Raw genomic sequence first — 23,778 nt, 5'->3', positions numbered from 1 at the left:
TATGCATTAAAATAACTCAATGGTATTTACACATCTTCTATTGGGGATTTGCAGGGTTTTATGAACATTACTAATTTTAATGGAATAAGTATTTCTTTTTTTAAAAAATTTAATTAGTTTTCAGTTTCCTACAATCACTTCCACAAGTCTTAAATTTTCTCCCTCTCCCTCTCCAAAACGGCATGCAGTCTTATATGGGTTCTATAAATATATCCTTATTAAACACATTTTCACATTAGTCATGTTTTATAGAAGAATTAAAACCAATAGGAGAAATCATGAGAAAAATCAAACCAAAACAAAATATAACACAAGAGAAAACAGTCTGCTTCAGTTTGTGTTCTGATGGAATAAGTATTTCTTAAAACTTTTCTTGCTAATTAGTTGCACAGAGCTAAAGTCAATAATTAACTATCTTCTGGTTAAAAGATCATTATAAAATAAAGTGCCTAACCCAGATAATTAACTATAATCTGACACTGTTCTTTGAATTCTTCACATCCTTGAAGTCTATTATACACAATATCTTATCTCTGCTACCAGATGACAGCTTTTAAGAAACTAATCCTTTTCTGAAATATCATTTGTATCATTTTTTACCTTAATTCCGAGGATACTACCTAATTGGATTTAACTTATGTTCCATACTTTTTTTTTCAAAAACTGATAAATCCTAGTCATTCGCTATATCTGTATCTATACATACGCATAAATGTATACACAAATATAGTATATACTATGTGTAGTTTATATAGTAATATATATTCACACAGATAAATGATGCAGCATAGACAAATACTGTTTAATAGAACTTTTTTCAAGATTTAATACTAATATGAAGCAAGCTTCTGAAAATCAATATATAGAGATAATTTGGAGTTATAAATCTACGAGCACTTGAGAATGACAAATCTGTCATGTGTAATAAAATGTTGTCAGATCTTGAAACCTGCCTAAATGAAAGGTTGACATTTATTTTTAGAAAGCTCTTGTTTAAAAACGATTAAAAACATAGGATACAAAGGTGTTAAGATGCTAACTTTTGTGATCTTCATAATAATAGTGTACAGTCCAAATCAATAACAACACCGTGATTCACAATTCTAGGTATTTAACTGATACATTATACACTCCTTTCTCTCTCATTTCTTTGCATACACATTCCTCAATCTCACTTTTAGTTTATTTAGCTATAGTGTTCTCATATGCATGCCTGTTTCTCTCTCTTTATATCTCTGTCTTTTTGTCTGTAGGTCTGTACACACATAAACACACAGATGCATGCAGGTTGTCCCCAAACTGCACTAAAATTTGTGTGTGTGTGTGTGTATTTTATATATGTGTGTGTGTGTGTGTGTGTGTGTGTGTACATATAAAAATCAGTTTTCATAAACTTTATTTAGATAGAACCTAAGAAACCAGATACTCTCCATCTTCTTTCTACATTTGACAAATGACCATTCACTCAGTGTGTGTGTGTGTGTGTGTGTGTGTGTGTGTGTGTGAGAGAGTGAGATTTTCAGAAACAATAATGGCAAATCTTGAAAAATTTCTATTCAGCAGTATTTTTATGTTTCACCTTCTCTAAATATCTCCCTGTCTCTTTCTCTGGTTCTCTCTCTCCTGTATTTTCTCCTTTTCTTGCTTCACTATCATGGAAGGCTTATTCTGTCTGCTTTTCATTTATGGGGGGAACTCTTGCAGGATTACAAGAGTATACCTCACCTACTTTCAAAGTCTGATAGAGGCCAACTACGCTAGAGGCAGGAGAGCGGCCGTGCTTAATCAAGCCATCCCAGAAGATTTTGCACATGGTGCTTCTCTCCCACCCAGACACAGATCACTTTATGCCCATATTTTGGCTGGCAGCTGGGTAGGAGGTGTATTTCTGTACTCCTTTATTCACTCTGTTGTGTCACAAATATTCAAATAAATTGGTGTTTGGTAGTTAAGCTGGTACTTGACAAAAGTCAAATGTTCTTTATTAGTTATATGTTTTTTATTCATTAAAATTTTAAAAAATTTGTTTATAAAAATTGTTAGTGCCAAATTCTTTCCCGCCTTCTCTCCCCTCTTCCTTCACTGAGAAGGCAAACATTCTTGATATAGGTTATACTCTTTATTATTTATGTTAACTACTATGTGCATATTTTAACTCTGACTTGCCAGAGGTGAAAGTACTCTTGACTAAAAATAGTAGCTTGATAATAAAATCATGAACTGCTTCAAATTAATTGTACCAATTAGTTGTCTGTTTACAAAGAAATACTTAGAAATTAATTAGATTAAGCTAGATTATAATTTTCATTTATTAATTCTTTGATAAGGCAATTTATATACAATTACTTACTGCTATTGGGGTTATCTCCTATGATATGATGTCTTCCACTCCAGTACCAAAGTAGGAGGGTAGCATCTCGAGATCCAGACACAATGTAGCAGTCTCCTCCTATGTAGGATTCAGATCTGGCCAGACAAGTGACTACATCCCAATGGCCAAATACAATTTGAGTTAATTTCCCTGTAATTAAAACATAACAAGTTCATTTGTATTTGCTCCTTTAAAAAAATAAAATCATGCATATTTTGATTCCATTATAATTAGGGGAAAGAAGACTAGAGATTAATATATATACATATCAGCCCAACTCTGGATAAGGATGTGGGCTTATTTCTGAAAAGTGATAGTCCAGGGTCAGCTCCCACATTTCAGGAAATATGATGTTAATATAATAACAGAAGAACTATTATTTCTGGAGTTTGGGACTGGCTAGCCTCAGGGAGTTCTGTGGTTCATTAAGTCTGTATGGAGAATATAGACTAGGACTCACTACAGTGGATTTTCAACTTCTTAATCAGAACTCAGAGTAGGGTTCATAGTCGGGGAGATGACATAATTAGTCATTCAATTTTAATAAATTATATATTTTCTCTAATTAGGAAAAAAGTCTGTCCCCAAAACCAAAAAGAAAACAAAACCTTTGTTATAAACATGTATGATCAAGCAAAGCTAATTTCTTCATTGGGTAATATCCCTGTCCCCCAAAAAGAAGGTTTCATCCTGTACTCTGAGTCCTTTACTTCTCTATCAGGAAGGGGGTAGTATTGGTCAGAGTTTCTCATTCTTTCCAAGTTGCATTTACCATACTGTCGTCGTATAAATGATTCTCCTAGTTCTGTTCACTTCCCTTTGTATCAGTTCATAAAACTTGCTAGATTTCTCTGAAACCACCCCCTTCATCATTTCTTACAAAACAATAGTATTACATCACATTTGTATCTCATAACTCATATTAAAATGTAAGTAATTTATCCTGTTTAACTCCTTATAACTGTTCATTTGTGTGGCATGTCATGGATGGTAAACAGCAAATTGGTCAATTTGGCTGAAGTTAGAGTGTGAGAGAAAGCAATGTGCACTAAGCCTGGAAAGTTAACAATGATCTCTCAATTGCCAAATGCATTGACCTTTTCTCAGTCCTCATTCTCCTTGACCTCTGCAGTGTGGAGACTACAGGTCATTCTCTCTTCTCTCCAAGTTCTCACTGGTTCTCCTCCTACTTATCTGATCACTTCTTCTCTGTCTCCTTTGCTGGATCCTTCTCCACATCAGGTCCAGTAACTATAGGTGTTCCTAGGGGTGCTGTCCTGGGTCCTCTTCTCTTTCTCTATTCTATTTCATTTGATGAATTCATCAATTTCCATGGATTTAATTACTATCTCCATGCTGATGATTCTCAGACCTAGCTTTCCTGTACCAGCCTCTCTCCTGACCTCTAATCTTGCATCTCCAACTGCCTTTTGGATATCTCCAGCTGGATGTACACAAGACACCCTAAACTCACCATGTCAAAAACTGAACACATTATTTTTCCTCAAAACCCTCCTCCCTTTCCCATTGCTGTAGAAGGCTACATCATCCTTCAGCCCCTCAGGCTCACAGCCTAGAAGTCATCATAGTGGATTCCTCGCTATTTCCCACCCCTCATATCCAAACTGTTGCCAAGGCCTGTTGATTTCACCTTTGCAGCATCTCTTGAATATGCCCCCTTCTCTCTTCTGATGTTGCTCCCACCCTGTGGTGTGAGCCCTCATCACCTCACACTTGGATCACCACAATAGCCTGCTGGGGGGTCTGCCTGCCTCAAGTCCCTCTTCACTTCAGTCCTTCCTCCATTCAGCCACTAAATTGATTTTCCTAAAGCACAGGTTCAATCATGTCAACTCCCTACTCAATAAACTCCCTTTGCTCCCCATTGCCTCAAGGAGCAAAGACAAAATGCCCTGTTCACCATTCAAAGCTTCATAACCTAGGTCCTCCCTATATTTCTGGTCTTCTTGAATCTGGCTCCCAGCCACATGCTCTTCAATCCAGTTGACAATGGCCTCGTGGCTGGTCCACAAACAAGACACTTAATTTCTCAGCTCCAGGCATGTTTTTCTTTTTCTGGCTGTTTCCCATGCCTGGAATGCTCTCCCTCCTCTACTCAGACCACAGACCTCCCTGGCTTTCTTTAAAGTTCTAATGAAAATCCCTTCTTTTTCTAGATGTCTCCACCAATCTCTGTTAAATTATCTCCTATTTTTACATGGCTTGCTTTGTATATGTTGCTTGCAAGTTGTCTCTCCAATTAGATTGTAAGCTCCTTGAGGACAGGAGCTGTGTTTTTTTAAACCTCCTTTTGTGTCCCCAGAGCTTAACACAGGCTGTGACACATAATAGGTGTTCAATAAATGCTTATTGATTGATTGAAAGGTAGCCTGGAGTCAGACTGTGAAGGACTTTACCTGTTTCTGTAGAATAAACTCTAAAACTCTTATCCCAGAATCCACAAATAAGAATGTAGCGATTATCTGCTGTGACAACAAAACAATGCGCATTGATTTGTATACTCTGATCTACAAGGTCTGTGATCTGCCGTTTGTTCACACCAGAGTTATTTGCTGTAAATAAATGCAAATAAAGTTAATAAATACATTACTCTTATAATTCCACTATGAAATTATGGAAGAAAATGCCTACGTTTAAATTTTATTGAACTGTGAATTTCTTGTGTACTTTTAAACATGAACATTTAAAAGTACTGATACTATCAGAAATGTAAGACTGCAGTGATCTTGAGGTTTCTCTTTAAGGAAAATAAACTGTTTTCCTAGTGGTAGCAATTATTATAAAACTACTTAACATACATCAGTAATTTAAGTACTCTTAAAAATATAAGAAATAAGGAAAACCTGTTTAAAACACAATGAAAAGTTGAATACATCTTCTAAAGTCAAAAGTATCCAGTAAAAAATAAAACAAAACCATTAAGAGATAATTGTTAATCAGTAAATACTATATCTGGTCATATCTTATGATTAAAGTATATTTAAATATCTCAGAATGTTATTTTTCTGACTGAATTTGATGTTTACATGAAATAGAGATTTGTATAAAAAAATCTGTTTTCTGAGCACAGTCCCATCGGGAGCTTTAGGTCATCAGTTTTAAAACCCTTGATTGTCAACCAATGGAAGATCTTTCCAGAATGGGCTTGACTGAGAAAAGGAAAAAATAAAAAGGAATGGGGAGGAAGAACAGAGTATCAGTGTCCTGCATTGGGATTAAATCTGACTAAAGCCAGGAGCCCAGAGAAAGTGCGATCTCCCAGTGCCTGTCTCTTTGCTTGTCTGTCCCCTGTACTTCTCCTCTCTTTCAGGGTATGTAACTGTGCTGAATCCTTAAACAGAAAATAGAGCCTTCTGTACGCACGTGTTTAACACCACCATTCTACCTTACCACCCATTTAATCTAAATGCCTTTTTTTCAGGTACTCTAACTTTAAAACAGTTATTAAAATGGTGACGAGTGGAAAAAACCCAAGGATAGGCAACAGTAGAAAATGATGAATTCTTGAATGATTGGTATTTAATGGAAATTTTAATTTTCTATCACACATTCTACTGTGATTGTTTGACAATTACAATGGCAATGACTTCTGGATCCCAAACTATGTCAGAATATCTTAAAATATCCTTGGTCCTAACAGTAATGCTTTCTAAAAAGCATTTTAGCACTGTTTTGTCAAAAGGTGTCAAGTAACTGCTGAAATGCTTACACGTTATCTCAATTTTAGCCTTAAAGACCGAAGTAGATCTAATAATCAAACAATAATAATAGTTTGCATTTAGGTAAGCTTCATAATTTACATAAAGCATCTCATTTGATTTTCAATACCAATAATCACTGAAGCAGGTCAGGGCAAATTATATTAGTGTTACTTCTACAGGTTGTGCAGAAATGGGGGCTCACTGACATTAGATGACTCGGGTCACACAGCTAACATGTGGCAAAGATGGGCCTGTCATTTAGGCTTTCTGCCTCCTGTGCACTTTTTCTTTCAACCTCCTGGCCTCTGGCAATATACATATTGATGCAAATAGTTATTTTCTGTGCAGTGTTAAAAAGAACAACCATACTTTGTGAGTCACTTAAGTCTTTATGTGGATCAGCTAGGTCTGATTGGTCCCATGACCACCTACTGACCTGAGTATTGACTGATTATCTTGTAAATACATGACAGTTGGGTCCAGTGAGAGAATGTTAATGCAAATTCATCATAACTACTACAGAAACAATTCAAAGTAGATGCCTTATTAATGGTGGGCCACTAACGTAACTTTCTCACACTTGCCAAGCGTACTACACAAACACCAGAATGTATATAGTTCACATAATTTTCAGGGTTTTGTTTCCAAATAGCCTTTAAAATGCTTACATGATGAGATCAATTGAAAGCTTGTTTTTTTTATCACTATTAAAGTCCTCTATTCAATTTATAGGACAGGAGATATGGAACAGCAGAGAGTAGTCAGGATGACCTAGGCTCATATTCTTCCTAGAAATGAGACATGACAGTTGTGATCCTAGGCAGTGCTTTGGGCACCTAAGACAATAAGCTGCAAGGCATGCTGATTTAGAGGGAACTTTTTTGGAGACAGAGTTCCTAATAGGGAAAAAATGCCAAAAAGAAACAACCTCCCTGCCACAACTCTCTTCCCCATAACTCAAATCAGTTTATACTGGGAATAACTGAATATACTGAAGTTAGGGACAGGTTATCTTCATTTTAAAATCTTTGTTTTAGCCCCACTGAGCATTTTCAAGATAAGCTATCATTCCATATCTCTCCTGTTCAGTCAAAGTTCTAAACAGTCCTTTAGATTAACTCCTTCCAATTCGTCACCTCTCAATCACTTCTCAGCTCCCTGAAATATAGCTTTACACCCTACCTCTCTAACAAAACTGCTCTCTTCGAAATTACAAATGATTTCAGTGGCTATTTCAGTCTTTTCTGGACCTTATCTCTCTTGATCTCTTACCAGCTTTTTATTTTACTGACTACACACTACTGGACACTTTTTTCTCTCCTGGCTTTCATGTCTTTTGCTATTTCTTTGATCACTCCCTAGTCTTCCTTACTGATCATCATCTATCTCTCCTTCTTCCTTAGCATGGATGTTTGCTAGGGCTCTGTCCTGGGCCTTCTCCTCTTTCTCCACGTTCTTTTCTAGAGATTTCAAAAGCTCCCAAGAGTTCAAGTCTGATCTCTAATCTGATCACTTCCAATTTCTCTCTTGAATTCAAGTTATATATTACCAGCTCATGCTGGATAGCCTCTCCTGGATATCTCGTAGACAGCTCAATCTCAAAATGTTAAGAAAGGAGCTTGTTATCTCCAAATGTCTCCACCAAACCTTTCCTTCTTCCTAACCTCTCTTTCTATTAGGGCACAGTCTAGTATAGGGCACCTTCTAGTCACCCAAGTTCTTTCTAAATTTTAGAGTGAAGGATCGTAGAGCACAGATTTAGAGCTACAAGGGACTTTAATAGTCATTTCATCCCACTGTTCCATTTTATAGATGAGAAGACTGAGGCCCAGATGGGTTTTAATGCCTTATCCATTTGTACAGATATATGAGTTGCAATTTTAATTTTATCATAATAAATTAGTATTTAGCTCTTTGTAAAATATGACCAAACAAAAATATGGAGATTTAATGTCCTTGGAAATATTTTTAAACATTTACCATACCATCTTTTACATACCGATTAAAGGATCCATTTCAATGGGAAGATGATGGGCTTGATCCAAGGAATATCCTGGGGCTCCCCTGAGGCCTAAAGATAAAAGAATGAATAAAATTACTATAAACTATTATGTAAAAATGATTTTTACCCATTAGTAGTCTTTTCAGATCACGTACTACATGTATATAATACACATACATACACACGCATCCTCTTTGGACAAAATTATTTTACTACCTCTACAGATAAGAGTAATAACATTTATGTGGTGCTTTCCAAAGTGCTTTATGTATGCTACATCATTTGAGTAGTGTACTACATTGCTTTTTTTATAGATAGTCTTTATCATTAAAGATACTTTAAAAAATGTTTTCTAACACAAATGCTGAGAAAATAATTGTAATTTTCATATATATGTAGTGAAAATACATGATTCCATGCTTTAGAAAAGATATTTATAATTTTGGCTCAGCCACTGGTATAATTTAGCTGAAAGTATTTTCGGTCTCAATCAGCCAGGGGTTTGACTTAAATTCTCCTTCACTTTGGATGTGCTGATAGCCTCAATCCCTTTCTCATTCTCCACAAACTAAAAAATTCCATTTTTTGGGTAGGGAGTTGCTCAAATTCCAAAAACTTGACAGTGAGAATTCAGAAGCATATCAATTAGAGTGTAGGAATAGTAAATGGACCTGTGATTTCATTGATACTGGTAACTCCTGAATGAGGAAATTCCCTCTACCAATGCAGGCTGGTATCTTTTCTGCAACTTACAGTCTTAGAGAGATGTTCAGAGCACTGAAAGATGAAGTAATTTGGCTAGTCACATAGCCAAGGTCTTCCTAGTTCCATTCTGAATTCTCCTGGATGGCAGCAATGGCTCAGATTAAGCTTCTTATGCTGATTATAACAATAGTGAATAGGGATGGTGATTTAAACTCTTCTCCCATTTATTAACTGAGTAAGACAGATTCTGTCCATCAGATTCTGGGAGGAGTATATACATTGAACCTGAATTTAATGCCACATAGCGTGCCTTTTAAGAATGAAGCCAGATCTCCATGACCAGGGGCTACTAGCACTTCCTGGACTGGGCTGCCCAAGAGTTCCTACCCTCCTGTGGTGAGGCATTCTAAAGCATCTTTCATCTTTTGCCATTTCTCTCATGCTTCCAATGCCCATTAGTATTTTAAAGTTTTTATCATCCTCTTTGAGATTGTCAAGTCTCTTCATTTTGTAGACTAACAAACTAATGAACAGAAAATTTAAAATGATTAATTCCAAAGCACAACCGAGTCACTGACATATCAAGAGAGAATTTAATAACCATACCAAAACGATAAGAACTGGACATGATGAAATGATAAGCAACAATCGCAGTAGCAACAGCTGACAAATAAGGCCCCGAGGTTTGCCAAGGTCCTTATGTTGATTATCTCTAGTTTCGTTTCTGTCTCTCTTCCTAAATGGGGTGGATGGATATTCATGTCCTTGTTATTTGAATCTTTCTCCCATAATAAAATGTGTGCCCCTTGAGGGCAGGGACTGTGTTTTTGCCTTTCTTGGTATCCTAGGTGCTTTGCACAGTGCCTGGCAAATGATAAGTACTTAATAAATTCTTGTTGACTGACTGTTCATTGACTCAATCCCAGGCGAGACCAGGTGAAAACACTCTTCTTGGCCTCTCATGGGAAAGGGTGCACATCCTGAAGCAGATCAAGTCTTGGCTTAACTGAAATCCTAATCTGAAAGGATTACTTTTCAGCTTCTTTATAGTTTCCTGTGCACTTATGTGAGGAACATATGGTCAAAAACAGTCAAATGTTTTTGTGATATTCTTGCTACATATTTCAAAATAGATGAAAGGAGTATTCATTGTGATGATAGTAAGAGCAACCAAACAAACATTTTAAGGAATTTTCATGAGAAGCTGAAAAAGGTGGTTGTCTGGTTCTAAACTGCAAGCTATGTATATTAGAAAAATTCAATTAAACCAGTTTAATGTAGCCGATCTAATTTATCCCTGGCTGGAACTAGTAGGGATTGTTTTAATAAACATTCGTGAATTTAGCTAATCATAATGTTTGACCAGTTCTGCCTTGGCTATTTAAAAGACCCAATGTATCATACTTCATGCAGTAGCTGGAATTTAAAAACAAGATGACTTCACAAAGAAAACTGCAAAGTCACCAAACAACTTAGTCTACATCTACAAATACCAAAAGGAAGACGAAAACTGAGACAATTATCTAGAGGATTCAGGTATAAAAACACATTCATGTAAACTCAATGTTTCTTAAACTAAGGCCAAAATGCTTGTAGGGATCTGAATTATTTTAAAAATTGCTTCAACTGTCTACTTAATTTTATCTGCGCTGATGTGTACCTAACACCTTTGACAGATTTCAGATAACCTAGTCTTTTGGGTAATTTACTTGAAGCACATTTTTATCTTAACAATTATCGCTACTTAAGAAATATTTAAGGAATCATTTATACTTTTGATTACCTACCTACTGTATTGTGCCATCTATTCACTGCAAAAAGTCTGCTGCAAGTCACAGTTACTACTGCAGGAATGGTAAGGTGTGGAAGAGTGTTGGCTGCCACGTGTGTGACTGGAGAATTTGACGGGAATTTCAGCACCATAATAACATCCTGTTGCATCTGATCTTTAAACATGAGTGGACTCTGTGGAAGGAAACACTGTTGAATAGAAAGGAGAGGAAAGCAGAAGGAAACAGAAAGGATAACACAGTTAGTGAGGAGGTCCAGGAAAAATAAGGTTAAACAGGCAAAATGGAACAATCGGAAGTAGCAGCATATGGCAAAAAGAGGAGAGCTTTGACATAAGGACAAAGCCTGCAGATCCATATTCAGAAGGAATCATAAGGGTCTACAGAGTTAATATCATGGGGAACAAAATAAAATAATCAGTACAAATTCAAATGTGGCAGTCAAACAAATGAAAAGCTAGGCTATAGCTTTCTCCTTTCTGATGTCTAATCAACTAGTAAATTCAGTGATTTAGCTAAAAATCAGTTGTCCTGATGAAAAATATGAGTTAATAAATTGTTAGTATAGCAGAGACTCCATCCCCCTATAAAATAAACAAACAAACATTCACTACCTGGTTTTTAAAAGCTTTAGAATGATTGTTTTGATGTCACATGAAAAATTTCTACGCTGATATTTATAGTTATAAACTATAAGTAAAATATGTTAAGATGAACATTTTATATTTTAAAACATACCGATCAACCAAGGAATAAGTAATGTTGAGTGACTGTTATGTGTAAAGAATATGGAAAATAAAACATTCAAAATAACCACTATTTGGTGCCTACAAAACTCTCATTGTACAGTGCTTTGCAATCACTTGGGTTAGCTAATAATTTTGCATTACATGAGCTCAGAAAGTTTAAATGTTCTAGCCTACTTAAACAATTCCACCCCAATTTGGGTTCTAATAACATCCCCCAGGAAATCAATGATTGTAACTGGGCATTTATCCAGGATAAGCATTTTTTAAATCTGAGAAGAGTAACCTGGGAATAAAAATCCTTTGCCAAACTTCTTCAAAAAATGAAGTGTTGGTGATGATTCCCTGAACAATTCACTGAAAATATTTTATGCTCTGTATTCTGAGGTCCTTCAGTCATTTCTACATAATATTCAAATACTTTATGAGAAGGAATTAACTGGTGTGTATCTGGAAGGAGCCTGTTAGGAGTGAAACCTGATTCATCTGAGGGAAAATTTCAGCAAAATATTTAACTAAAAACTTTTATCAAGTCTGTGTCAGCAAAGGAAAAATTCATCCAACGAATGGTTTATCATACAGTCATAATAATTCTGTCTATCTGACCTGGTGCCCCCTGTGTTTCCATTGCAAAGTAAGATGAAAATTGAAACAGAAGGAAAAAAACCCCAAGATACTTGATTCTGTTATTAAGAGTATGATTAAATATGCATCACTGGTACATGTATGGCCTTAATCACCAAATAAATAATTGAATAGAGGAGAGCCTATATCTTATGGTGTGTTATGGACTATAGTCTGAAGTTCCTTTTTTTTGAATAAGGCTCTCCTTGCTTTGATGACTACAAATGGCCAGATATTTTGATACTGTGTAAACACAGTTGTATTAGTTCACTGCTAACATAAGCCACTGAAAATTGTTAAATATAATAATATGAATATAATAATAATAAATAATAATAATAATAAAAATCTCAAAACTATTTACGAAAAAGATCAATATTTGCTTTTGTGAATAAATTTTATTACTTAAGGCTAAAATCAGAAGAATGCCTCTACTGTTTTCTGTGAATAATGGAAAGAAGTTCATATATTTTAACTCTTAATTTTTCACTTTCATCATGTACACATGATCACAAGTCACTTTTTCATGCTTATTTCTTTTCTTGACATGCAGTGAGTATAAGTGTGGGTATATATAAGAGAGTAAGAGAGAAAATGGAAGATAAGTTGAAGGTAAATTACTTCCGTGAATGCAAAAAAGGTCAATCCAATAAAGTATATATAAATTCAACTTCTCTCTCTCTCTCGGGAGAACCAGGATGTAACTAGAAATACAGGTAAATGAATGAAGTAAAAAGCCTTTTTAAAAGTGTTGCTTAAACAAGTATTTCATATGACCTATAAAAGGTACTCAGGTAAAAAGGAAATAAAAAGTTTCCTGCAGGCTGATGTCTCACCAGGTGCATGGCAGAGCTCCGAGGTGGATGTGGCTCAATAAGCAACTGAGATGGCGTCTGTCCAAAGTTCTGTATCTGTGTCTCCATGGCCTGCAGGGAAAGAAGAATGATTGTCATAATCAATATGCATCAAAGAGGTAGGTCAACACACTATCTGACAATGCAAGCATATCCCAAGTCAGCCATGAAAAAAGTCTAGAAGATTCACGTGGTGCCCTTCTCCCAGGGCACAGACTTATCCAAGTGTTAGTATTTTGTCGACAAGCTTTGCTTCTCTTTTCAAGCATGCTACAGTTACCCAGCTAACCATTCTTATTTCCAGTAGCTAAGGGTACATGTGAGAACGTTAACCTGTGATGACATGCAGCTAAGGACAGGGGAGATTTCTTAACACCAACTGCAACACATATACCTTGATAAAATCCTTTGTAAGAAGAAAAGTATGAGGATCTCTAATAAAATAAGCCTCTGGAATCTTAATAGGAAGAAATGGAAAAGTAAAGCCGATAAATAACATAAAATAGAATCCAAAAGAATCACATTTCTTATCAACCATGTCTGAGACTACCAAAGCAGGATATCAATGATCGACTTGAGAAACCATCATTTTTTTTTAAAGATATCATGATATTTTAGCTTATTGTTGTATGTTTATTCGAATTCTGATTACTATTTTTGAAAATGCTACTTCCCATCTATCATTATAATTTTTAATCAAATCTCAGAATGAACTCCCCAAAAGGGGAGAGGAATAAGGGAAATAAGTAAAATACACTGAGTGACTGGCTATTTCTTAAAAGTCTTATATATATAGAAACAGTAACAATATTTTATTACTTCCAGTGAAAAAAATACGTTTAGACTGTAACTTCAAATAAAAATGTGGATTCTAGGCTTCAAAATATATTCTGCTCTTCCTGTGTGAGGGAGACGATTTTCTAGAGGATTATTAAATAATATTTCTTCTATATTTTAAAATGTGAAGAGCTAAATACTTCAGGGTATTAGCTAGACTCACAGAGAAATATTTTCTTCTTGAAATTTAAGTATGTAATTTAAGTCAACAAGCAGAAACTTAGTATTTACTATAATCATTATTGTGTTGCCACACTTATTTTCTCCTGAAAATTGTGTGCAATTTGCTTGCTCATAAAAGTGAAATACGAAAACCACTGGTTAGGGCTTTAAAAAGTCAGGTAAGTTGGTAGAAATTTCTCATAATATAGTGTTGCTACTAACTAATTGTATCAGTTTCTGCAATTCTCATTTATAAAGTGCTAAAATTTAACAGTTTGTCTGCCTGGACTACATTTCAAGAAAATGTTTATCAATAAAAATGTGAATTGCTAAATTTATTAGCAATATTAAACATGAATGCATCATTAGCCACCATATTTTAATGGGTGCATAAATGGAACTTCAGTTCTTTTCCTTGTGTAGGCACTGAAGTGAATTATTATATCTCTAAATGCTGTCCAATTTTAATGTACACATTTGTTTGCATGATGTCCACTCATAAGCAAAGTCTAACTCAACTAAATTCTACTTACATAAATATCATTTGACTATGCACCCTAGTGAGAGATTTATGATAATGAAAGGGGTTGGAGGAAGAGAGTATATCTGTTTATTTGCATTACAAACATTTAAAGATTATTTGGAAAAAGGAAATAGTAATTTTATAGTTAGGAATGTCCTATAAAAGCAAATGTTCATTACCTAGTTTAATGTATTGGTAGTAGCAAAATGCTCTCTAATAATAAATACTCATTGAAGCCTATGTTTATAGTCATTAAGAATATGCAACACCAGGCATATTTCCCATTTTTCTAACTCGACCGGGCTTTAATTTGTTCATGAAAAGGAAGAATTAAAATGATACTAGCATTTGCTCTGGAAGCATGAACTTGAGGACAGGAGCTGCATCTTATTTCTTCTCCATCTAGCTCTTAGCAGCTCCTCCTGTGCTCATGGCTATAAGGGCTTCACCCTCTCTGTAGTCATGACTGCACGATGCCACGGATCCATTTATGCAGTGACCAGGTGCAGTGTGGGGGCTACCTGGCTTCTAGTAAGGTCAGGTTCCTTTGATCGTCTTCTTTGGCTCATTATAATGTTCACCCTTGTGCCCCTGGCATAATTACTCATAGGGGAGGTGTCGTTCACGTCTAGGATCTTCCCACAAGGGCAGAGTAGAAATACGGTGTGAATCAGGTATACTTTATTTCCTCTACACCCACAAGACCCCAAAGTGTATATGGACAGAATGACGTAAAACAGGAGACAGTAACATCAGCATGACTACTGTTGGGATTTCCTTTGACAATAAGTGATTTCATCGTTGTTATCAGATAACATTTACCAAAAACCCTCAGGTAGTCCTTCACTATATGTACTTTCAAGCAACTTAATTATGTTAAAGGCACAGGATAAAATGAACATTTGAAAGCATTAGGCATGTAATACTTTAAAACTTTCAATGATATTTTTCTCTGAAGCATCATCGTTATTATCACTATAATAATAGTAACAGCTAGAATTTATAACGTTTAAGTGCCAGGCACTGTGGTATCACTTTAAAAATATTATCTCCTTTGATCCTCACAAGAATCCTGGGAGATGGGTGCTATTATTATCTCCATTCTGTGGCTGAAGAAACTAAGGCAAGCAGAGGTTAAGTGATTTGTCCAAGGGTTATAAAGACGCTGGATATCAACTCTCCTTGAGGGCATGAACTCTTTTGTTCCTATCTTTGCATCTCCAGTGTTTGTGTAATACCTGACACAGAATATATATGTTGAATGAATAAGTTGTTCACTGTATTAAATTAAGACCCACACAAGATTAGTTCTGTAGTCAGAAAAGAAAAAGAAAAAACATACATTTTAAATTGTTTGAAAATGTATTCAAAATCACTGGTTAAAATTTTAGAATGTCTTTGTTACATTAATCCAAAAGATTCCAGTATTAAAATGCAATTGTTACATGAAAGATACATGTATAGAAGAGTGATAACTTCATGTTTTCTCAAGTAACAATTTTACTACTCTAGAAAAATGTATATATTTAACAACTTAAGATGGATGGAAATGACTTCATTCATTCATTCAACAATTCAATAAATACTTATGTCTATTCAATTAAACTGTCAATATAAAAGGATACAGCCCAACTCTCTAACATAGACTCTAGCAAACATCTGAAAAAGCAACAGTAAGATCAGTGATCAGGAAGACTAAAGGGAGTCTCCACAAATCACTATGTAAGGAAAAAGGACTGAGCTATGCATACCTGGGAGCACTCAGAACCACAGCAAGAAAAAATATTAGAATGACATCAGGAGATAGAAGCAAGGAAAAAAAAACCAGATAAATGCCCAGCACCTCTGGTGGATCATAAAATCATAAAATGCAGATATAGAAACTAGGGATTATGGGCAGAGGGCAGGGTCTAATCTCAGCCACCCCATCAAACTACTGAGGAGACAAGATGTTATTCAACAGCATGGGAGGGGATGGAGGTTGGCCTTAGCATAAACTCCTGATCTAGAAACTAAGGCTCAAGAAGCAAGTAAACAGAAGAAAACAAGAAATACTATGGATTAAGAGAAGCCCAAATAGTGATTTGTGGGTGCTGAATCTGTCCCTAATGCTGCTCTTACAGACCAGAACTCTCTTTAGTCTTCTTGATCACTGATCATTCTGTTGCCTTCTCAGATATTTGCTAAAGTCTATGTTTATATTTTGCTAGAGTCTGTGTTTAATAACCCTCCAAAAGAATAACTTTACAACAGATATAAGGAAAGCCCCAGAGAAAAGGATGATTTGGCCAATTATAACTGGAAAAAAAGTACAACAAAAATGAAATTAGAACTCTTGAGGAAAAAACTGGAAGAATGAGCATCTTATATAATAGGGGACTGGTCCCTCAGTCCAGTCCTGATGGTTTTGTGCAGTATACATCAGCATGGTTGGCTGTGGAAGAGGTCAGGCAGCCTGCTTCAGGAGAGGTATGATTATGTGGAATGGAAGGGCTTTGGAGACTTTGGAGTATGCGTAGACATTTTGTAGTTGTAATAACCAGATGGTGAACAACAGCCTCTTTGATTCACTGCAGTTGCATAGCTAGAACTGGGGGACCACCTTCAAAAGGCTTTTGTTGGCCTTGGTTTCTCTCTACTGTTTGAACTTCTGCTCTTGGTTGACCCCTTCTGCAAAGGGAGAGTCCTCTCCCTCCAAGACTGACATGTGGCCCAGTGAATATGGGCCTCAGTTCTGTATCTCCCTAGAGACCAAGGGAGATCTATGAAGTAAATATCTCTCTGTGAAAGCTAATTGATGTTAACTGGCTAAATGGAACTCAGGTGCTAGTCAGTCACTGACTTCCAAGAGTAAGTGGAACACATTAGGAACAGGGGCTTGAATTGTAGAGAAAGAAAATATTCCAACACCTCAGGAGGACTTCTGGGTAGGTGAGTGAGTGGGTGGAGGAGTGGCATGACTCTGGGTCAGTGGGCCAGAATGATACTAGCTAAACTTAGAAGGTAGAAAATAAAAATCAACGACTCTATGAGACAAAAAATATTAGAATATTGTCAAGAGACTGAAAAAGTAATAAGGCATTTGCTATCAAAAGCAACTAACTGATAAAACAAGTGGGAAAAATTTGCATTATCCTTAAAAGGTGTTACTGGCTTCACAAAAGTCTAGCTCACGGGATCATACGTGCTGAGCGGTCTTACCAACCTGGAAAGACTTCAGAGTTGAGCTTGAAAGACCATATATCTATTGTTCAAGGACTAGCTTAGGTGGGCTGAGAAAGATTCATCTCCAGATTGACCAAAGAGTAACGAGCTATTTTTTTTTATCATAACTCATGAAGACCTCTTAGTAAGTCACAGAAGAATTACAATCTATGTTAGAACAGGGGACCTACACTGATAAAATCACAGGCCTGCTGAGTTCTAAAGTGAACGTGAGTATGGCTTCATCTATATAAACTTTGTTCTTTCTGGTCTCAGGTATGTGTTCTTCAACATTAACCTTTCCCCTTTCTAGTCTATTATCTTAAATTGCTTATAGAACATACAGATTTCCCACTGACAAATGACAAAGTTAACATGCCAAAAATAGCTTAAAACTTGTCTCCTGAAGGGGCACTGAGGTGGCTCAGCCTGAAGTTGGGAATCTTCCTGAGTTCAAATCAGACCTCAGATACTTATTAGTTGGGTGACCCTGGACAACTCACTCAACTATTTGCCTCAGTTTTTCATCTGTAAAATGAGCTGGAGAAGTAAATGACAAATTACTTCAGTATTTCTGCCAAGAAAATCCCAAATAGGGTAGGGTCACAAAGAGTTGGCCTCTACTGAACAACTACCTCCACTGTCCCCTCCATTAGACTTTAAGTTCCCTAAGGGCAGGGGCTGTCTTTTGCCTCCTTTGGAATCCCCAGTGCTTAGCAGAGGGCCTGGCACTGACAAGGTACTTCACAGATGCTAGATGACTGATAAAGCTGCTATAGTGATTTTCCTAAAATATAAAGTTTGATTGTATTACTACCCAACAATAAATCTGACTTGTACCTTATTAGCTGGAAAACAAGGCTTAGAAGGACCATAATAATTAACTTGAAGTATCTGAAAAGGGTAAAAGAATGATGAGACTTGTTCTGCATGACCCCAAAGAGCAGAATTAGGAGGCAAGGATGGGAGCTGTAAAACAGAAAGACTCAGGATTGACATATGGGCAAACTTTCTGGTAAGAGAGCTGTTTAAATGTGAAATGAACTAGTAAGAGGCAAAGGCATTATCCTTAAGAGTGGTTTTTAAGTGCAGCTGGATGACCACTCTCTTCAGTATTGTAGAGGGGACTCTTATTCAGGTACAGGTTGGACTAAATGGGGTTTAGGGTCCCTTCTAAATAAGATATTTTATGAATGCATGATTTTAGTGATATTCTTCCCCGAGATAGCACAGTAAGAGTGCTGGACTTGGGAGTCAGTTAACCTGAGTTCTCACAATTACAGTTACCTAAGAGTTCCATCAGGGCAGCTAGGTAGTGAATAGAGCACCAGGCCTGGAATCAGGAAGACCTGAGTTCAAATCTAGATTCAGACACTCATTAGCTGTGTGACCCTGGGCAAATCACTTAACCCTGTTTGCCTCAGTTTCTTCATTTGTAAAATGAGCTGGAGAAGGAAATGGCAAACCGCTCCAGTATCCTTAACAAGAAAATCCCAAAAAAAGTCACAAAGAACTGGATACCACTGAAAACAACCAAACAACAACAAAGAGCTCAGACCATGGTTCATAAAGGCCTTCATCTTTGGCCTTGATTTCCTCATGTGTTTAACAAAGCAACAATAATAGTAGTAGTATCTGCCTTACTGTGTTTTTGTGAGATTCAAATTGAATAATTCATGCAAAGCTCTTCTATTTCTTGTGTCTTCCTCTCTCCTCTTTTCCCTGTTCACTAAGGCCTCTAATTCCCTCCACCTACACATACCTTCCTCATGATCAAAATACAGAGTTGCCAAACAGCATTATAGCATTCTTTTTTCCTATTTCCTGACATAATTACCTATTAGGACTTTTCTTTAGCCCTCTAATTTACCTCTTCTACATTAGTCAGGTCATTTTCACTCCCATTCACCATATGAACCAAGCTCATACTACCTGTATGCTTGCCCATATTGTTCCCTCTGCTTGTTCCCCTCGTTACCAGTTTTATCAGTACCGTTCTTTCAAGGCTCAGTTTAAGAATTATCTCCTCCACACTAAGCTGTTCCAGAATAATTATACCAAACAACAATTTTACCTTTTAAAATTTCTTTAGCATTTATACTTGATTCTCTACAATCTAACATTTGATCATCGACATAAGGATATTGAATTTTCTCTAGCAGTTGTTCATCTTCTCTCTCTCTACATATATATGTATGTATGTATGTATGTATGTATATACTGCCTGTGTGACTCTTGCCATGTTATTTAAGCCTCTGAATGCTCTAAGACTATAAGTTGCAGAGAAGGTGCCAAGGAGTTTGCTCATTCATATATTCCCCATATCAATGAAATTCCACCCTTCAGTTCTTTCTTCATATATAAAAAACCAAACGTCCCAGCTTGACCCTACACCTAGATAGGTCTTGCTTCTGAAGAAAAAAATATAGAGAAAAATTAGGTCTTATTCTAGAGCATCTTTTAAAAAGCAGCCATATGATACCTAACACTGTGTTTATTTCTCCCCTTTGTGTCTGGTGGGGCACTATTAACATGTCCTTTTCATGCAGGGAGGACAGGAAAGCTGTCTTCTGCCAAACTCCCAAATGACTCTTTAGCCTTCTTTTGGAACTGAACCCAGAGATAATCTCCCATGACACCTTTACAACTAGATGCTCATCTCCTACTTCCCCATGAGCTTCTCCAAAACCTTACTTTTCAGATAAGTTACCAAGCAGAGAATACTCAGCAAGAGAAGGCTGGGTAAAATCCAAAGCTTAATATAATAATTCTGACCACCAAGTGGCTAGTTTAATTCCTTCTTTCTTATACTTGAGTCACAAGAGTATTTGAATTTGGTTTCAACATGCTACTTACCTCTTCGTAGAGAGATGAATGGCTTAGTGAAGAATGAGATGTACTTGTTTTTGGACATGGTCAATGAGGAAATACTTTGACTACATATGTTTATAATATGATTTTGTTTTTCTTTTTCATTTGGTGGGGAGAGTGTTGGGAGAAAAGGCAGATTACTAATAAACAAAATTAATAAAAAATAAATCTGGCTGAGAAAAACTGCACATATGGTTTAAAAAGTGGAACAGGTTATTTCTCTCAATGCGGTACAATATATTGTATTGAGAAAACATGAAAATAATTAATCAACAAAAAAACTAGTAAAGGAAGAAATCATTGGTTTCCTACTGGCATGCAAAGAAAATATTTCACTTTCAATTAAGTTTTTGAGTAATATGTTGGTAAATAAAACTCTGTAAGACAAAACAAAAAACATCTGAGTGTCTTTATTATAATGCTTGGCAACAGAAAACAGTATTTTTCCTTTCTTATATGGATTGAAATAGGTAATTCAATCCCTTCAACCTCTCCAGGCAAAAAAAGGACATACAGTTTACACTGTAGTTTGCTATACCTTTAAGACAATACTCAACAGAAAGAAAAACACAGAAGCAAAACACTGCTAGATTTTGAGAAGTTTGAAATAATAATAGGAAGAGTACTTCATGGTAGAAAGTATTTTTAAGTGATAACACTTTGGCTTCTGGTTTATTGTTATAATAAGGCAAGAATCATATATGGCATTATTTTTTAATGGTAGAAAAATAAAAGCAAAGTGAATCAGGCAAATGATATCCATATTTTATTATTTCTCACTTTGTAAACATTAAACTATATAAAAAATTAAAATGTGATCTTATATTCTACTATATCTAGAGACTCTATAGAAGAAATAGCAAGACAGCAGGATGAGAATCTTTTCTTTTTCTTTATAATAAAACACAGGGAAGCTAAGTCTATGTATTAGAAAAGAGAAGCTGAAGATCTAGGCAAAATGCAGATAATTTTTAAAAATAAACTATTATTTTGCCTCATTTTTTAGGATGCTGTATGATTGACTATAGGAATTAGAAAAACCTGGAGAGGAAGCATGATGTGGGAATAGGGGTCTGGCCTTGAACTTAGGAAGATATTGATTCAAGTTCTGCATCGGACAGACAAATACTGCCTGTGTGATTCGGTCATGTCACCTAAGCCTCTGAGTGCTCTTATCAATGAAATCATATCATTTGGTTTTGTTTTGGGTCTGTATCATTCCAGTGCTGTCGCAGTTCTTTACTAGTTTATTACTATAGCTCTAATAAAAGTTGAGGAGGTTTTTTTTTTTATGCCCAGAAGATTTTTATCTCCTCATTGTTACATTATAATGACTTAATACAATCGACTTTTTGGGCAAAATGACTCTTCTCTTTGGAAGTGGAAGCACTATGTATTGCATTCACTCTTCAAGAATAATTTCCTCTCCCCTCCCTCCACTTTTTTATAGCACTTAAAAAGAAATGCCAAGAAGATAAAATGCATTTTTATGTCAGTGACTGTACTCAGTGGTATACATCAATTAGAGTTGTTTAATCAGAAAAATATGACTGGGGGTAAGGGTGGAAGGAGGAAGATACACCAATTCACTGTTATATGTGAAGACTGTTGGTAAGTTGCTGTCTGTTTCTGAAGGTTGAATGTGTTGTTCAGTACTTTTTCAGTAGCGTCCAAGTCTTCATGACCCCATTTGGATGTTTTCTTGGTAAAAATAGTGAAGTGATTTGCCATTTTCTTCCATTTACAGATGAGGAAACTGAGGCAAACAGGGTTAAGTGATCTGTCCAAGTGTCATACAGCTAGTAAGTGTCTGAGGTCAGATTTGAACTCTGGAAGATGAATTTTTCTGACTTCAGGTCTGGCACTATAGAATTTCTAGCCTTGTTTGGGTGATAAAACAGAATATATCAGAGCCAGTGAGAGAAGTGCATTATGTCTCTTATCCGTTCATATTTGTGTTCAAGAAAAGATCTGAAATATAAATGTGGTGACTCACACTGAGACCTGAAAACAGAAGCTCTGAATTTACCCATTAGGCCAGGAAGGGTGAGGAGCACATGGGTAGAATAGCTCTGTTCATTTTTTACATAATACCTCGTTTTTTTTTAAAGTACCAGCTAGGTATCCAGCACTGTTTTAGGTGCTGGAGAGATACAAGGTTTGAATAACGTACTGTCCCTGCCCTTGTGCAGCTTATTGTCATAAATGCACATATAAAAAACAGTCTTCTTTGACAAATTCTTGCTGGTGTACAAATTCAAGTTCAAGTGGGCCCTATTCTTAATGCCTCAGGGTTTGTATAGCTGAGCCTATTATATATATGAATTATGTACAACAAAGGAGAAAATGTAACCTTTCTTATATACAAATTGAAAAAAAAAAAAGGAGTTAATATGGAAGATCAATTCACTAAAAGGTAAGAAATCCCCATAAAAATAGCTGAGCTTAACTTACGTAAACATATGTGTTATGGTTTAGAGACAAAGAATCACTTCTTAGGCAGGTGGTATAATTATTCTAAACCAAAATTATGTACTTATATTTAATTGAATTTCCATTTTAAGGAAATAATTAGGCTTGGTTATAGGCAGCAGGACATGCTTTAAAATGTTCTTCTCTATTCTTGACATAAATGGAAAACCATAATTTAGATATACTGTACAGACTTCAAATGGCTTTAAGTAGGCACATTATCAATATGTTTAAAACCTTTAAAAAACAAGCTTTGAACATCTCTAACTGAAATGGTTAGGTACTTAGACTGAGTAATATCTGCTTCAACAAACTAAGGCAACACAATGTGTTTTGAATAATTGTTAATTTATGCTGAGGTAACAACTGTGTAATATAACTGAAATCTATGTTAATAGAAGAAAAGGAAATCCCTTCCAGCTATTTCTGTTACAATCAGCAGGCCATAATTTTCACCCCCTCTTCCCTAGAGTAAAATATGACTTTAAATGCATGTTAAAGTGTTTGCTGTTAATTTCTGAAAATCAATAATTAGCACTTCTCAACACCACACAATAAAAACAGCATGAGGATGAAGAAAAGCACATCTCATATAAATGACATACATTATTCTTGGAATATCTGCATTATTTATGCTGTTCTACTGAAAGGCAGACAACTGATGGTTTTGAATTAGCCAAGAACTGTCCTAATTACTAGAGAAAAGATAACTAAACTAAATCAACTATAGATTTTATTCACTAATCAAAATAAATTTGATGTCATTATTTACTTGGTACTAATTTTGTTCTTAAATTGAAGGATGACATCTTGATCTCACAAGTTTTACTGCAACTAATAAGAAATACATAGAATTGCAAGATGTCTAAGGTCTTTTCCAGTCCAACTTCAAGGG

At 35.8% G+C, this 23,778-nt stretch overlaps 1 protein-coding gene across 6 annotated transcripts in view; it reads right to left on the bottom strand.

The window, feature by feature from the left end:
• Positions 1–23,778, bottom strand: part of NBEA (neurobeachin) — a 783,989-nt gene that overhangs the window by 11,188 nt on the left and 749,023 nt on the right. For 3 of the 6 annotated variants that reach the window (XM_072611896.1, XM_072611898.1, XM_072611901.1), the window contains 6 exons: positions 13,209–13,271; positions 12,797–12,886; positions 10,588–10,780; positions 8,093–8,164; positions 4,789–4,944; positions 2,351–2,521 (listed from right to left, as the gene is read on the bottom strand). In XM_072611896.1, the coding sequence (XP_072467997.1) occupies positions 2,351–2,521; positions 4,789–4,944; positions 8,093–8,164; positions 10,588–10,780; positions 12,797–12,886; positions 13,209–13,271 (745 nt within the window). The remainder of the gene's footprint in view (positions 1–2,350; positions 2,522–4,788; positions 4,945–8,092; positions 8,165–10,587; positions 10,781–12,796; positions 12,887–13,208; positions 13,272–23,778) is intronic. The other 3 variants (XM_072611897.1, XM_072611899.1, XM_072611900.1) reach the window with 3 other exon arrangements.

This window comes from Notamacropus eugenii, chromosome 5 (assembly GCF_028372415.1).
Source record: "Notamacropus eugenii isolate mMacEug1 chromosome 5, mMacEug1.pri_v2, whole genome shotgun sequence".
In the NCBI taxonomy this organism is placed as follows: domain Eukaryota; kingdom Metazoa; phylum Chordata; class Mammalia; order Diprotodontia; family Macropodidae; genus Notamacropus; species Notamacropus eugenii.
The sequence above is the reverse complement of the archived record's forward strand: the minus strand, read 5'-3'. Positions and strand labels throughout refer to the sequence as shown.